The following is a 16,656-nucleotide window of genomic DNA, read 5'->3' as shown; positions in this document are numbered from 1 at the left end:
ATTGTCAATCGGATTCGAACTCACAACGTATGTGCGTAAATACATAGATATAGAAAAAAATACATGGCACCAACAATAACATTTGGTACATACATACATACATACATACATACATACATACATACATACATACATACATACATACATACATACATACATACATACATACATACATACATACATACATACATATGTATTCATTCACTTATTCATATACGGGTGCGAGTGAAAGAAATAATACAACAAAACGTTAATAAATGCTAAATTTTAATATTTACATTTACAATAACATACTTGCAAAAGTCATCACATTTGATTAATCACCTCTGTCAGGTGGTATATGTCTTAAGAAATGAGTTATGCGGTTACTGCTTTACAGTCTTAAGCTTTCATTTATCTTTTTTTTCTTGTGGATATTTTTGTGCATACAATCAACCAAAGAAAGATGAAATACCGAGGTATAACACTATTCCTCTTACACGGTTTTCACATCGCTTAACATGATCCAGACTCTCCCATGATTGTCGTTTTCCTCTACCCATCTGTCTTGTTTGATCCCTCCGTCCCCACCCAGGGAAATGAGATAGGTGGATTAGAAGTGCCAGCCAAGTGAGTTGGCCGCTTAATTCTACATCAAAAAAGTTTATGTGTATGATGTTAAGATAGAGGTTTGACTATGGGGAACTGTGAAGACAGCCGTCCGAAGAGTGTTTGCCCTTCCTTGTATTGGAGACTTAAGAAGTTTATTTACCCCAAATTAATCGAAGAAATCAAAATTGCGGACAATTAAAAGTGTAAGAACTGAATTGATCAAAAACAAGTAAATAGCGACCTTCTTGAAATAGACAGTAAGCTAAGCTGTTAAATTATTGCTGTGACATCACATTCGAAATAAACTACTGGCAGTTTTTACTGGCTTTCGCGGTCGCAGAACATGTCATATTAGTACATTACAGTGCCGTCCATTTTGATTACAATATAAGATGAAATAGTAATCATATTAAAATTTCGATCAAAATATCTAAATGCTGATGTCTATTTATTTCATTGTACTGTACTTTTGTCTATGTAGCCTAGTCCCATATAGTATCTTCACGTGTGTAGTAAATTGTCATCCTTCTCAGAAGTAACCTGGATTGTGGTGGGCATGCGCGGTCTGGTTTGGTTGTGCCTGAACGTGCGTTTCCGCTGACTTGTCGGCTTTCTCAGTTTTCTTCGATCGCCTCGTCAAAACAATCAACACCGAGACTGCGAATATGATAGCTATGACCGCGACAACCACCAGACAGATGAGAAATATCTCCCAACCTGCCAACCCACCGTCATCAGTGATCGGAGTCGGAACAACGGTGTTCTGTGCGATGTTGGAGACAGCGCCCTCATTGCCGGCGGCATCAACAGCTCGGACTGCGAAGTAGTACGTCATTCCCGTACCGCTTGTAGGAGTCAACACAACGTACTCTTCCGAAGAGCCCGCCGGTAAAGGTGAGGTAAGGTTCCCGAGGACAAGATCTTCGTTCGTGACCTGAACGGCATTTTCAAAGTCGCTCAAGATATCTTCGAAAGAAGTGGAATATCTCAGGTCATAGTGATCCGCTGTACGAAAGAGAGAATACATGGCGTTCATCGAAAAGCCAATTAAACATTTTATGAGTCGTTAGCCACACAAACTTAAGTTGATACATGTCGACAAAGCTGTGCATTAACTGATTCTCAACACTTTCTCCCGCCCAATACAACGATAAGATGTATGATGGTAAGAAAGTTCATCGAGGGAAAGATAAATTAAAAATGTTACCAAAACGGAGACAAACTTCAATTATATTTCCCACCATCAAATCAAGAAGGTCAGGCATGAAAAGGATATATATATATATATATATATATATATATATATATATATATATATATATATATATATATATATATATATATATATATATATATATATATATATATATATATATATATATATATATAGGGATACGATACAATATTCTTCATAGGATGGAGTAACTATTCTCGTCTGAAGATGAAAGTGAATAAAAATCGATCAGTCTAGTTTAAAGGTCATGAAAAACATACAAACCTGTCCCTTGGTCAAAATCATCTCCTACAGCTGTCCATTCGAGAGTGATTGTCTGCTCATCGTAGTCTGAACTGGGACTCTCAAGATCCGAGATTCTTGACGGAGGATAGAAATCATCGTCCTCGCTCGGTATTTCGACGTCATTGTCAACTTGGAACGACCCACCCGAAGCTACGCGATCAAAGTCTCCGACGGGTTCAGGGTCGCCCTTCTCAGGGATTAGTGCTGGAATTAAGATGAAAGAGACCCAATTTCATTACGGTCGTTAAGAAGAAACACCCTGCCTCGAATGAAATACCAACAAAAAATCAAACCAGCTTGAATAATCTGCAAATATCAAGAATAAAATATTTTAATCAAAGTGTCTATCAGCCTATTTTCTGCGAATAGAAAGTACGAAAATAAATGTTTAATAAAGAAGGGAAAACGACTCACAGTAATCGGTTGGCATGGCAGCGGAATTTGCAGCCGCCCCGATGACAACGGCCGTGCCATCCTCATCATTGGCCGTGACTTGTATCCCATAGCGACAAGAGCTCTGGCATGTTGCGTCGACAAAATCCAAGAAATAGGCAGAGTAGGTGCCATCATCCTTTGTGATATCAGCACCTAAAATGTGCAATACACGTGGAGATTTGGAATTGACAATGTACCATTGAGAGCTTGGTGAAACAATCAGTGGGATTTTGTTTCTGGGTGTCCAGTGACCAAGAACCGACGCAAAAACTATGATCGCAAACGACATGAGTTGACGTAGTAGCGATATCATTTATGTAACTTTTTTTCGTTTTGGATAATGAAAAATGAAGGACATATATATAACAAAATATGCTTATCTAGCCGTAACATCATTTGTCACAACTTTCGAATGAATCCAGTAAGTAGTTGTACTCTATGTTGCCTCATTAAATTAAAAGTTTCTGCATATAAAATAACATTTTCCGTTTTCGATTGTTTGTTTATACTAAAAGTCGGTTCTTCTTATTTACAGCGATAGTATTAACAACAAAGTGGCCTACCAACACCATTGTCGAGAAGGGGCAGTTCAACGGCATCGTACGGACTTGGCCTTTCAACTATGGCCGTGACCTTGGCATTGTTGACCTGTTGGTAGCCTTGGAAGAGGTCGGCGTATATGATGACCATCGGCGGGGATTCTGTGATGAGGCTAGAACTGCTGCTTGACGACAATCTCAGTGGGTCTGAAGTCGAACTGGCCGATTTCGATTCTATTGATATTTCCACCACCTGATCTCGCGAGTCAGTGTTTCTAATGTCGTACAACCAGTGCCCTGGCTGAGAAGAAGAAACAAACGCACTGTTATATTGATTCGTGACGGACTTGCTGTAAAGAATGGTCTTATAGACACGATGCAAGAAATGAAAGTATGATCTCGTGATGGCAACGTGATCGATAAATAGATTCGCTTCAGGAACTCGTGTTTTATAAATTTGCTATATTCACCTGACCTCCACTGACTGCATCGTACCGCTATCGTGTACTGATGCGACCATAGACAGTAGTATATGGTGCGACCGGTGATATTTACAACAGAAACAGCAGAAAAGTAAACGAAAACAAAAACAAAAAGCAACAAAGATAATCTTTAAAATAACATTGAAAAATAAAACAAAAAATACATGCTACAGTGAAAACACAATTTTCTACCTCGGCGATTCCTTCAATTATAATGACTATGCTGTGTGTTCTCGTGTCTACTAGATAACTATCCGAATTTTCGTTGATAATGGTGCCGTTTGGAGATGTAATGGTGACGTCAACTGGCTGATCTCTGTTCAAGTCCCAGAATATGAAAAAGACGGTGTGTCGACCAATGGAAGAGTCAATGATCACGTGATTATCATAATCACCTCCGCTGCTGATTGTCGTCTTGTAGCTTGCAAGCTGTATTTGGGGAGAATCAGTAACAACTTGATAATAATAGTTTGTTGAAAATTTCTTACTTGCCTTTCACGGTTGAAAGTAAATGTCCAAAGCACACATTTTTTAAGAAAAAGGAGAAAAAAAGGCAAAGAAGAAATACGGCTACTTGTTGACTCTTTGTTAGATAATAAGGGCAGCGTCCTCGTTAAGAAAGGTCATATGTAGTTACATGTAACTGCAAAAAAAGATCAGCACAAATAGAGCACATATTTCTGTCAAATGAATTCTTGAAGGTAGTGTGCGCCTCAAAAGTGAAAGACTTGAACTTTTGCTCAACTCTTCTGAATGAAACTTTCAACCATTCTCTTACCAAATCAACAATAAAAATTGAGGGTCACCGTGCAAAGTTTGGAACTAACGAAACAAATTATCCAACATTTTGCGGTATTTGAAATTTAGAATGGCCGCCATCCCTGTGTTAACTCTATGGGTAAAAATTAAATATTTGATTTTTGAAAAACTTAGACGGTAAAACTTTTCTTCCTCCAAGAGAGTAAAATGAGCCCCTACAAGTGGTAGATGAGAAAAATTGTAGAAATTTGAGGGTTTCGAGTATCTGTCTCCGCGGTGCGTTCTACCTTAAGGAGTAAGATTTCACCATTTGTATTGGCGTTATTGGCGGTCAAAAACTCTTCGTATATGGTAGTTAATTACAAGCAAGATTACAGCTGGTTCTTTTACTCACCTGTACTGGAGTGTTGATGTTTGCACCGGTACGACTGAGAATGGTGTCCGTGCAGGCGTCGTGCAACGCCGTCGAATCGGGACTTTCCGAGTACCAGTAAGAATTGCCGCCCGTCTGGTCAGACAAATCGGCCAATCCATCGTCAGCTTCGTCACTCAGAGCCAGTGTATCCACGACAACCTCTTTCTCGACCAGTTCATCGATAACGTCTCTTATATACGGAGATTGATTTTCCTCTCCATCGGTGATCAGGAAGAGTATACCGCCAGCTGCAGTGTTGCCCCCGTGTTCCAAGACCTACGTAATAAGTCGTGAGAAATGTTCTCTAATTTCTTAAAGGGGTAAGTCTGTCAGGTTGCCTTTGTTGGATATCAAACTTTTAGCTGTCATCTCACGTATGCCATCAAATTTTGTTAGTGTTCACACGTTGGAAGTGTTTTGTCAATTGCATCATTGCAGGAAAGATCGCATACTATGTCCTGTCAGGACGGCTCCCGGACATCACTATCCGGACATATTGTCTACCATTTGGACTAGGACAATGATTAGGGTAAGTGGGTGAACGTCCAAAACTGTCGTGGCACGAACGAATTTTGCTGATAGAATCACACACTCGTTACAAGTTACAAGTTACAGAGGCCTTTCGGTGGAACATTCTAAGGGAGCATTCGTGTTTTTTACGGGGAGGGGGGTCGATGGAACTGAAGCGACAAATGAAATGCAAAATGCGACTCCCTCCAAATATAATTTCTAAAAATTGACCCCCCCCCAAAAAAACTTCACCATTTGTAAAATGTGACCCCTAAAAATTCATCAGATTGATTCATTACCCCTTTGCACCTCTTAGTTACTTTATTAGCTTTCAGGCCACCGGCCTATTGCTTGGAACATATGACAAAAAATATTACATAATTTGAATACACCAAATGTATTACAATGTAAGGAAAAGAAAAAAAGAAAATAAGTATTAGCCTTACACTTCCACAGCTTCTTTCCTAATTCAAAATGCTTTATAAATAAACTTCCCTAAATTACAGATAATTTTGCTATCTTAAGTAGTAAAAATCCGTATGAGGGATTGTTGTCTTCGATTTTTACTCACCCAACATGGCAAAAGCTTCTGTCTCAAATTTTGAAAGAGTGGACATTCGAAAGAAAATGAAATTCGTCCTCAACAAGACAAGACCTTCATGACAAATTTCGCAGAGTCGCTCTGTGCGATCGAGACCCGATTCAATAGCAAGCTGGTGACTGGAACATCGTATCTGTGATAATGCTTCTTGGTGTTTATTAACTGTATCAGTTGTAACTTTCAAAATTCGGATAAAACTTAATCTGACAAAGTAAATTCAATCGGCTCATGCTGGACATTTCCCCCCACCATTCTTGTTGCCAGCTATCTTTAATTCTATGTGTAACAGTAAAAATAAAATTACGCTCGTTTCCAACACCTTGGTTGATCCATGCATGACCCTTTGCACCCTATGGCCCTGGAGTGAAAAATTTGGCTTTCAAAAGTGTTTGCAAGAAAAAGAGTGGCCTCCCCGATTTTCATATACAAAATCTACCCTCCCCAGATGTAAGAGTCCGTATCAATAATATCTTCATTGACATATAATGTCTCATTTGACCTTTGGACTTTCAAAGAATCCTTTTTGAACTTTACAGATAACAAGTCCGTGGGCCGACCTCGTCTATCGTTTCAAAAATGTTAGCTGGTCCTGAGGGTAATTTTTTATCAGTACAAATGAAGACTCCTCGCATACATGATACAGAAATATCCATGTTCTACTTGACTTAATCGTTTTTATCAAAAATATGCAAATCTTCACTGATTTGGTCAAAAAATCCGTAGAACATAGAATTTTCTATACTTCACCACACAAATTGCTCAAATTTCTTCTTTCAAAAAGTCAACTCCTATAGCCTTTTTTAGGCTTCGGCCCACAGACTAAATCACTCGGGTGAAATTCCAATTTCATATTTTTTTTTACATCTGCTCTTTCAAACATAATGTTCTCATCTAATATATTAACATCCATTGTCAAACATTTATAAAAGAACAGATTTAGCTAGTTTCGTAAAAAAATATTCATAGTTTCCTCATCAGCACTTTGGTTAAATTCAAAAAATCAAATTTCTTGCACACATGCACTTGTAACCATCCTAGTCTAATCAAGTACACTCATATCAATAATAAAGAGTCTATAAATACACAGATTTAGCTAGTTTTGTATTCAAAAAAATATTCATAGTTTCCTCATAGACTACAATGTTCACTAGGAAATCAACATTTCGGTGAAATTCCAAATCAAATTTCTTGCTCACACATGCACCTGTAACTACACTGGTCTAATCAAGTACATTGATATCAACAATCAAGTAAATAAATATACAGATTTAGCTGGTTTAGTATTGGAAAAAATATTCATAGTTTCCTCATAGACTACAATGTATAGTGAATCAACATTTCGGTGAAATTCCAAAATCAATATTTTTGCCTTAACACCATAGAAACCTTCGTAAAATTTGCCCCCCGCCCAATCATTGATCGTAAAATTTGACCACCCGCCAAGGTAAAAGTCAACCCCCTGATTTCAAAAGACCCCCTTTGCCGTAAAAAACGAATGCTCCCTGACATTTCGCCTTTCAAAACTTAATGGAGTTTTACTGGCTATAAATTCCACTTATCGATTGATTTTTCAATTGATCTGCTTGTCAGCTGTATACAATCGGTAAGGTTTTACATTAGTTAATGTTTATTAAGTTGATTCGGAGAGGAAGAATCTTTTTCTCCCATCAATTCGATCTGGACAAAATGTTAAAATGATACATTTGATTTGTAATGATGTCACGGGGATCTCTATAAACATGTTTCTTTTCAAACGAAGAAGTATCTTTCATATTTAATGCTATTTAAGTCTAATCAGTTTATACTGTGAACACCAGTATTTCAATTAATTGTAGAAGTTGACCTACCTTAATTCCTTCCTGAAGGGCACATCCGATGCAAGTACCACCACCAGCACTCCTAGGGAGCAAGTTTATCAGTTCTTTTCGAGTGTCCATACTGTCTACTTGGACTAGATACGACCGAATGTTTGCGCTTCTGCTGAAGTCTACAATGCCTATCCATGTGTTGTTTGGCACAGTGTAGCCGATGTATTTCGTGCTGGCTTGTACCATCGCTTCGAGTCGATTGTTCTGCGTAAAATGTGAAAGTTATCAAAATAGGGTTAGAAATTTCACCTGTAAATTGCAAAAAAAGTGGTCGAAATAGCGATGACCGACTCAATGAAGTTTAATACCCGATATTATTCTCACCGTGTTCATGCTTCCCGAAATATCGAGAATCAGAACTATTCTCAAATCCACTTCCTGCACCACCAGGAAGCTTGGTGTGGTGTTGTTAAATGGTTCTCTAAAGGGAGTTTCCTCATCTGGGAAATCGTCGTGTTTTAACATGACATCCCAAATGCTCTGGTAGCAGCACTGCTTGTTGTGTTTATTTCTGGCCAATCGGTTGTGTCTTGCCTGGCCGGTTGAAATCTCTTCGTCGCTGTGGCAGAAATGAATCACCTGGAAAATGACGGAAAATCTAAGTCTTCTAGAAGCGATTTATCCATGTAGGATACTCGCAAGTTTGCGTCAAATTTACAGAAAAGCTTAAAATTCAAAATGGCCGCAATTCTTTTTGTTGAATCCGTGGAAATTATGATAATTTGCAATCATTGCGAGTACAAGGCGATTGAAAAGGTATCTGTAGGTTTTCAAAATAATCTATTCAAGTTTAGCCTGACTATTAAGACGTCTAAAACATATCCAAAGACTTGCTGTGCTCTATTATGATCCTTTAGGACGAGATATTTGGCAGGGTGATCTTGAAGTTGGAATTATGACGAAGAGGGTAAAATATATCTAAAACGGATATCATATTTTTTCTGTCTTTTCAATGTCAAAGTGTAATGCAACTTTTAGGCACTTTCATACTTGAATGCATGTAATAAAGTAGATTTCACTTCCATTGGGAACTTGCTAAACGTTGCATTGACCATTAAGTATACTTACTGAGTCCAAGTAGTTTGCATACATGAGAGACGCCGGCGCGTTGTTTCCAGTGAGATCAGGGAAAAACCTGCATCCAGGTCCCGGCATCACTCCAGAGTCCGGGTCGGTGTTGCATCGAACATAGTTGTTGTGGATGTCCCTGGTCTCCCCAACGACGGATTCCGAGCACCTGGTTGGCTCAACACGGCCATTCTGGTCATAATAAAAGTGCTGGTCATCGTCTTCGGGATACTCGTCAAAGACACCCCATCGTAAATGCGCCCATTCGTGAACTGTTACTTTACCTACAAAGCAACACCATACACATATCATGAAATTTCCACAAAATGAACATACTTTATTTGTACTTTCTCTCTGCCCAGTACTTACTGCCCAGAACAATAAATCCCATCGACCCAAGATCACTGTCAAGGGAGCCTTCAGTGATTACAGGGGGTGGGGTAGGCCGGGGAATCAGGGAGAGGGTCACTTTTTAGAAAACTGTCCAAGGGGGCGGGTCACTTTTTATAAACCTATTTTGGGGGAGGATCAGTTGTAACAGAAGACGATTTTACAGCTAAACCTTTGAATGTTCATTTGATATTTCCTGAATAGGAAAGTGCCGACGAAATACATTGATTCTTCTAAATATATGTACATTATCGACAAGCTTCACAAGCAAAGAAGATGCAGTAGAATCCTACATTAAACATCTTGAACTGTTAATACTTATTATTATTATTTTTATATCTTTATTTCGGACTTGAGTGTCCATATATTTTTAGTATTGTGTTAACAGACTTCCAAAATTTGTCATAATTGCTAGAAGACAGATTTTTCACCATAGCATCGACTTTCATCTGTTCCTCATTACGGCGACACAGACGCAGAGCATATGAAAGACAAGAGACAAAAAACATATGGGAAAGATGGCAAAGTGTATATCAATTATCAAATGTCTATAAATGCACAGATATTGTTAGTTTTATGTATTATTTGGTAAAAAATTGATCATAGTTTTTCCCATAGACTAACGTTCATAATGAATTCAACATTTTGATGAAATTCCAAAACCCAAATTCTTGCACACACATCCAGTTGTAACCACCCTAGTCTAATCCAAGTACATTAATATCAATAACCAAGCATACATAAATATAAATATTGGAAAAACTAAATATTCAAAGTTTCCTCATAGACTACCATGTACAATGAGTCAACATTTCGGTGAAATTCCAAAACCCAATTTCTTGCACACACATCCAGTTGTAACCACCCTAGTCTAATCAAGTACATTATGCACACACAGATTTACCGAACTTTGTACCGGAAAAAACAAGCATTCATAGTTTACTCATCGACTATCATGGACAGTGAATCAACATTTCGGTGAAATTCCAAAATCCAATTTCTTGCACACACATCCAGTTGTAACCACCCTAGTCTAATCAAGTACATTATGCACACACAGATTTACCAAACTTTGTACCGGAAAAAACAAGCATTCATAGTTTACTCATCGACTATCATGGACAGTGAATCAACATTTCGGTGAAATTCCATAATCCAATTTCTTGCACACACATCCAGTTGTAACCACCCTAGTCTAATCAAGTACATTAATATGTTCTGTGCTGTTTTGTGTCTATGTTTACAACTATCGTCTTGCGAATTCTGACCTACTGTCATTTGATTATGGATTGGTATGATTGCGATTATCAATAATCAAGCGTACATAAATACACGGATTTTTCAATTTTTGTCTTGAAAAAAAAATTCCAATTTCCTCATAGAATTCATACTTTCCTCCATGTATAGTGAATCAACATTTTGGTGAATTCCAAAATCAAATTTCTTGCACACATATCTACTGGTAACCACTTTAGTCCAATCAAATACATTAATATTAATAATCAAGCATACATAAATACACAGATTTACCTATTTTTGCATTGGAAAAAATTATTCATAGTTTCCTCATTGACTACCATGTGTAGTAAATCAACATTTTCAATGAATTCCAAAAATTCCAATTTCTTGCACCCATATGCACGTTTAACTTCCCACTTCAAGCAAAATACATTTACAAATATTATCAAACATATATAAGTGTATACATATATCTTGTTGTGTGGCACAAAGTGTAGGCAATGAAAATAATTTCATTACTCTTTTTAAGCAAAGATCTCTAGATATAGACAGCCAGGAATGGTCTACAAATCTTGTTACATTCCCGAAATTAGCCGCATACCGCTTGTTTAAAAACCATTTAATTCTGGAGAAATATTTGACTATTGTTGACATTGGTATATTTCGTAGAGCTTTGTGCATTTTCAGAGTTTGAAGCCATAATTTATGTGTAGAAAGTGGACGTTTTGAAAACATCAATAGATCAATGAGAATATGTCAATTATGTACTTTAAATCAGATAGAAAACGAATTCCATTTTTGTCTCGTTTGCCCTGTATATCATGAATTGAGAAAGAAATTTTTACCGTCCTTTTATTATAATTTACCGACAATGGCAAAATTTACGTTGCTCATGCGTTCACAAAATCGTGATACTCTGCTAAGTCTGTCAAAATTCTTGTTTTATAGCTTTAAAAAGAGAGAGAATTTATTACAAAATATGCAGTGAATGTTCCTTCTCTCAGTCTGTATTTGAGAAGTGCTGTGAATAGCCTGCAAGTATTTTTCCTTTTCCAAATGTTGTCTGTTACGACTATTTATTTTCATGAATTGTATGAAGGGCCGGTGGCCTATAATACCAAATAAACATATATATATATATATATATATATATATATATATATATATATATATATATATATATATATATATATATATATATATATATATATATATGTATACATATATCTTGTTGTGTGGCGCAAAATGGTCAATAGTTTGCCTGATAGACTCCCATGTATTATGATTTGATAATATTGGGTGAAGCACTATATCAGTCACAACTTGCCTCCGTATAGTTGCGCCAAATATGGTGACCGTCCCGCAAATGCATGCCCTTCAAAGATGCTTGTGTGATAATTTGCAACCCTCCCGCTCAAAATGCCAGCCCTCCCCCTGTAATTTCTGTCCGTAACTTACATAACAATTAAATTAATTTATTAAATTAAATTAAATCAAATTAAATTAAATTAAATTAATTAAATTAATCGTTATGTAAATTAGCTGATTTTGTTTCTGAGTTATTTCTGGGAGAATACTGCAGTGATTCTGTAAGGGTCAAGTTTTAGAATGCCGGACAAGGGGGGGGGGTCACATTTTAGACACAAGGATAGCGGAAGGGTCACATTTTACAGTACGGGTCCGAATATAATTCCCCCGGCCCACCCCCTGTAATTACTGAATGATCCCTTAGCCATTTCAGAATGTTTCAATATCGTCTCCACGAGATTCTAAGAGATTATGCATAGTGTACGATTCAGACCTATGAATAGTCCAGAATTAAAATAAGCAATTATGTCATGAATTTGCATAGCCTAACAATGCTCATTCATACAGCTTGCATTAATGTGAGTAGATTTTTGAGGAAATCGAGTATTGGGCGCGAACTTTAACAAGTGAAATACTAAATGCAATTGTTAATTCATAGAATGCAATACAGAACAATTTATTTAAGAAAAATGAAGGCAAAATCAAAGATAAGAGAAATTATTAACCTGGGTCTCCCCAGTAATACCAGCTATACTCTTCATCCTTCACCCATCTTTCAGTATAGTGGACAAAATCGCCGGGTTCACCGCAACCACGTGTTTGGCGTGTGTACGGATTGTCCCCGTACTCAGGATTAGGCTGATCGACGACGAAGTTGGCGATGTCGAATCGCTCTGTCGTAGCGGCCGCTTCTGTCAAGTTGTCGCTCCAGGTCTTGGGAATAAGAATGGTGACGTTCTGGAAGTAGGTCCACTGGTGAGTGGCTGTATGCAAATGAGCTGACGCACTCGTGAAGATATCCTGAATAAGAGAGAAACAGATTTGCACGTTAAGGCAAAATGCGCCTCGCAGGCAGATTTTCTGACTCTCAAAATGTTACGAATCTGTGCCGATACTTTACTTATGTCGAATTATTTTGAAACTTGAGGAAAGCAACTCTTCACCGTCTTGTCTTTGTAACAAATGAACATTTCATTTTTTTTGTCGGGTTTACATAGAGAATATCAGCCATTTTAAATTTTAAATAAGCTTATTGGTAAATTTTTGCAAATTGCATCTCTGATTCCACTATTTGCTTGATGATCTTGAATTTTTTGCTCTGGATTGTGAAAGAAAAAAAATACAGATTTTATGCGCGCAAAGTTTGAGCGAGACTAACACTTTTATCGTAAAGATGCACGATGTTCGTTAGAGTATCTCACACACTTCTGAGGGTAACGCTGTAGGTAATTCGCGCCTCGAAAGTGAAAGACTTAAACTTTTGCTCAAATTTTCCTCAAACAATATTTAAATCTTTCTCTTTCAAAATCAAGAATAAAAATCGGAGGTCACCTTGCAAATTTTGGTACGAGAGAAACAAATTATTCAAGATTTACCGATATTTGAAAATCAAAATGGCCGCCATCCCTGTGTTAACTCTATGGAGAAAAAATACAATTTTCGATTTTCGAAAAACTAAGCCGGTGAAAAGTTTTCTTACACCAAAAGCTTTAAAATGAATCCCCACAAGAAGTAGATCAGAGAAGAATGGAAAAAGTTTGAGACTCCGAATATCTGTCCCCTATGTTTGAAATGACATTTCGAAAAGCATTTTGTATGTTTGTGTGACAGAGTGAACCGGATGGTGAATAAATTGAATGAAATAAAACTACATGTAAACATAGCTTTACCCGTTGTCGACCTTTATATAGGAAGATGGCATATTTATTGAAGTTTACCTTGACGACGATGGTCGAAAATTAAACATGACAGTAAACAATACATGTCACGCAGGGCAAAGAGCAGGTTACTTGTATTGATGGTTGGCGCAGAAGCTGACACAAAAGGAATTGCATACCATAATTCTGAAGTCACTTGGAGTCCAAAAAATGTATTGATCATCAGTTAGGATATAGGTCGCACCATCATCCAAAGTTGTCTAGCCAACACCCATTCCCGATAAACACGGAGATGTATAGATCAGGCTACGAAATAATTATAAGGGCGTGGAGACCTTATACATTTCTGATAATGATAAAATAATGTTAGGACTAAGCTATTTTTCGTATACAAAGGTATGTCCAGAACATTTGGTGCCAAGGTCAATTGATAATGGTCAAGAGAGATAAACACAAGGGCCATCTCCATGACTAATGTGGCATCTTTAAGTAAGGTGTGTTGCTGTTTTGCTTCAATGAATGCTGTGTACGCCCGTGATCTTTGGAAGCTCTGAACGCGTCAATGCGTTGTAACTTAAGACACCGCCCAGCTAGTTACGGTATGAGATGTAAAGGTTAATACCTCAATGAGAACCAGGGTGTTCAACCTAAGTGACGTAACACAATAATAGCCAACAAGCTGTTCTAATCATGGTACTTGTCAATTAGTTTAAATTTGTCAAATATGTACCCACATCTATCTTAGTTGATAGGTATGATGTATTGATGGAGCTGCCGAACACTTGTGAGTGACGAATGTTTTGTGTTGGTTAGAAACCTGGAATCCCATATTTCATCCCCATGTGCCATTGGGATTATCAGTAGAGAATGATTTGTTCTGGACCAACATGATAACAAGGATTGACACCTAAGCTGCCATTTTTATCGTCAATTACAAACCGAGCGTAATCTTCCCCGAGGTCTGCCAGCCTGAGGCTGGGGAGGGGGTTGAGATGCGCTTGACGCGCCGGGGAACTCCCGTGTTTACTTAGATAAGACAGGACGTGTTTTCGTTGCTATAAAGATATTGAAAAGTGAATACAACTGAACTTCGTGCTTTAGGTTTTATCTTAAGAAGAGGGACAAATTCGAAGTTAAGACAAAATAGTCATGACTATATCGCTTTATGTCAATCGAATAATGTCATATCCGCTAATCAACGACAACTGCGAGCTTTGGTCATGATTGCCAGCATAGCTAAGTCGCATGCCTTTTGACCTGCATTTAAGGACACAAGTGTGTACATATGGCTTGGCATTCACTCGTGCCTATGGTCAGAGGAGCGTCAGAGCAAGTACGGTTGTGATAACAAATGTTATCTCTCTTTGTTCTATCCGTAACACACATGGAAATTCGACATTACATGCTTTCAGTAGAATGCTTTAAACAAAATGCACAAACATAATGTTACAGTAATTTTTCTTCCTTTGGACAGCGCTAGATTTAGCACATTTACCTGTTCGAATCCTGATCGAATTTTGAAGGCGAACGTGCGTTTCGTAATAGAATGCCGTAGGCGGTCGGGTGTTGGAGGGCAACCATCTTTCATTATCGGTCCCCGCTACTACTGTCCCGTGAATATCCAATTTACGCTATTTTATCCAAGCGGCACAAATAAAAAATCAAACAAACAAACAGTAACCTCGCTGACATTTAATATGCACTAAGGTTGTACGTCGAGGTATAAAGGTATAAAGATTCAAATAGTGATCGATTGTAATTATAGGTTTAGATGGACCAGGTTAACGTTTAACCTGTTTGCAGCCAAACGACTCAATCGAACCCCTGCAAGTGATGCACACACTAACAAAAGAGACGCTTTGGGCACAACTTCTCTCTGCCTCCCTGTCCCTGTCCCTCCCTCCTCCCCCCTTCTCTCTCTCTCTCTCTCTCTCTCTCTCTCTCTCTCTCTCTCTCTCTCTCTCTCCAATGAAGTGTCTTATCTCTGTCAACTCAAAGACAGAAGAACACGCCATTGGTGCAGAATTCAGAATTTTTTATGTGGAAAGCAAACATAAGTTGATAGGCAAAGACATGTCTTTAACAGCCATTTGTTAAACAACAGGGCGATTCTAGCGCGATGCTGTGTCTTTTTCCCGCCACTATTTTACCGTCCTTGTTTACTTCTACACCAAAAGTACAAATTAAGTATTATAAGCTCTAGAGTCAACTGAAAAATATCAGTCGGAAATGGTTTTAAAGCAGGTTGTAACAACAGGATCAGAAGCGATATAAATGACCGACCGGGTGATGTCAAAGTTGATGACAGACAAACTGCATGCACATTTCTCAAAATGTTGCTATTAAAATGGCGAGTTCGCTCGCTTACCTTTAATCTATCGACGATCAGAGGGTCTTCTGGGATGCTTTCGTGTATGGCGATTAAGACATCGCCGTATCCATGGTTGATGAGCCGCACAGGATTGCGATTGCAGTCTACAACGGATACTGAGTACAGGCAGAGGAAAACAGTGAAGATGGTGACAAGTGAATACTTAGTATTTCCCATTACGAATCTTGCAATGTCTCACGACAGACTCTGGGATCACAGTTTTCTCTATCTCTCGGAGTAGAATGATTTGGCTCTAAATGACAGCAAGTTTGCAGGTTACTACCTTGTATATGTAACGTCATGGCGAGTGTTACGGGGGGGTCAACAAAGAGAAGTCCCTTAACGCGTGCGCACTCCTCAAACTGGTAACTGATCTTCAAACATTATCGGGATTGACAGGAAACCAACTTTGGTAAATGTGTGTCATCCCCGGTACTGCATACCGGTGCACCCATGAAGGGTGTGGTCAAAACTTGTAATCCCCGATGATTCTACACCAATAAAATCCTTTGTTGATTATGTTTATTAGCCGCTCGTAAAATTTCCGTCTCATCTTTTATTAACAGAATTAAAGGACAAGTACACACAACATAATATGCACAAACACACACACACGTGTATATGTGTATATATATATATATATATATATATATATATATATATATATATATATATATGTTCGTA

General features: G+C 37.9%; 1 protein-coding gene across 1 annotated transcript; it reads right to left on the bottom strand.

Moving 5' to 3' along the window:
* Positions 1 to 250: 250 nt before the first annotated feature.
* LOC139115673 (calcium-activated chloride channel regulator 4-like) lies at positions 251 to 16,413 on the bottom strand. The gene is made up of 11 exons (XM_070677968.1): positions 15,970 to 16,413; positions 12,450 to 12,744; positions 8,788 to 9,071; positions 8,044 to 8,298; positions 7,699 to 7,923; positions 4,720 to 5,016; positions 3,759 to 3,995; positions 3,109 to 3,385; positions 2,525 to 2,698; positions 2,090 to 2,314; positions 251 to 1,596 (listed from the first exon to the last, which is right to left on the bottom strand). Exons 1-11 carry the CDS (start codon positions 16,147 to 16,149, stop codon positions 1,121 to 1,123), a joined length of 2,925 nt encoding a protein of 974 aa, XP_070534069.1. The 5' UTR covers positions 16,150 to 16,413; the 3' UTR covers positions 251 to 1,120.
* Between the last annotated feature and the right edge of the window lie 243 nt (positions 16,414 to 16,656).

The sequence above is a fragment of the Ptychodera flava genome, chromosome 17 (genome assembly GCF_041260155.1).
Source record: "Ptychodera flava strain L36383 chromosome 17, AS_Pfla_20210202, whole genome shotgun sequence".
NCBI lineage: Eukaryota > Metazoa > Hemichordata > Enteropneusta > Ptychoderidae > Ptychodera > Ptychodera flava.
The sequence above is the reverse complement of the archived record's forward strand: the minus strand, read 5'-3'. Positions and strand labels throughout refer to the sequence as shown.

Bases quoted from the DNA above. Each gene is read 5' to 3' on its own strand.
- LOC139115673 (XM_070677968.1), bottom strand. From the start codon at position 16,149: ATGGGAAATACTAAGTATTCACTTGTCACCATCTTCACTGTTTTCCTC. The intron at 8,299-8,787 runs GTAAGTATACTT...GTCATTTTCCAG, and splicing joins ATGCAAACTACTTGGACTCA to GTGATTCATTTCTGCCACAG. The intron at 2,699-3,108 runs GTAGGCCACTTT...TGCACATTTTAG, and splicing joins CCTTCTCGACAATGGTGTTG to GTGCTGATATCACAAAGGAT.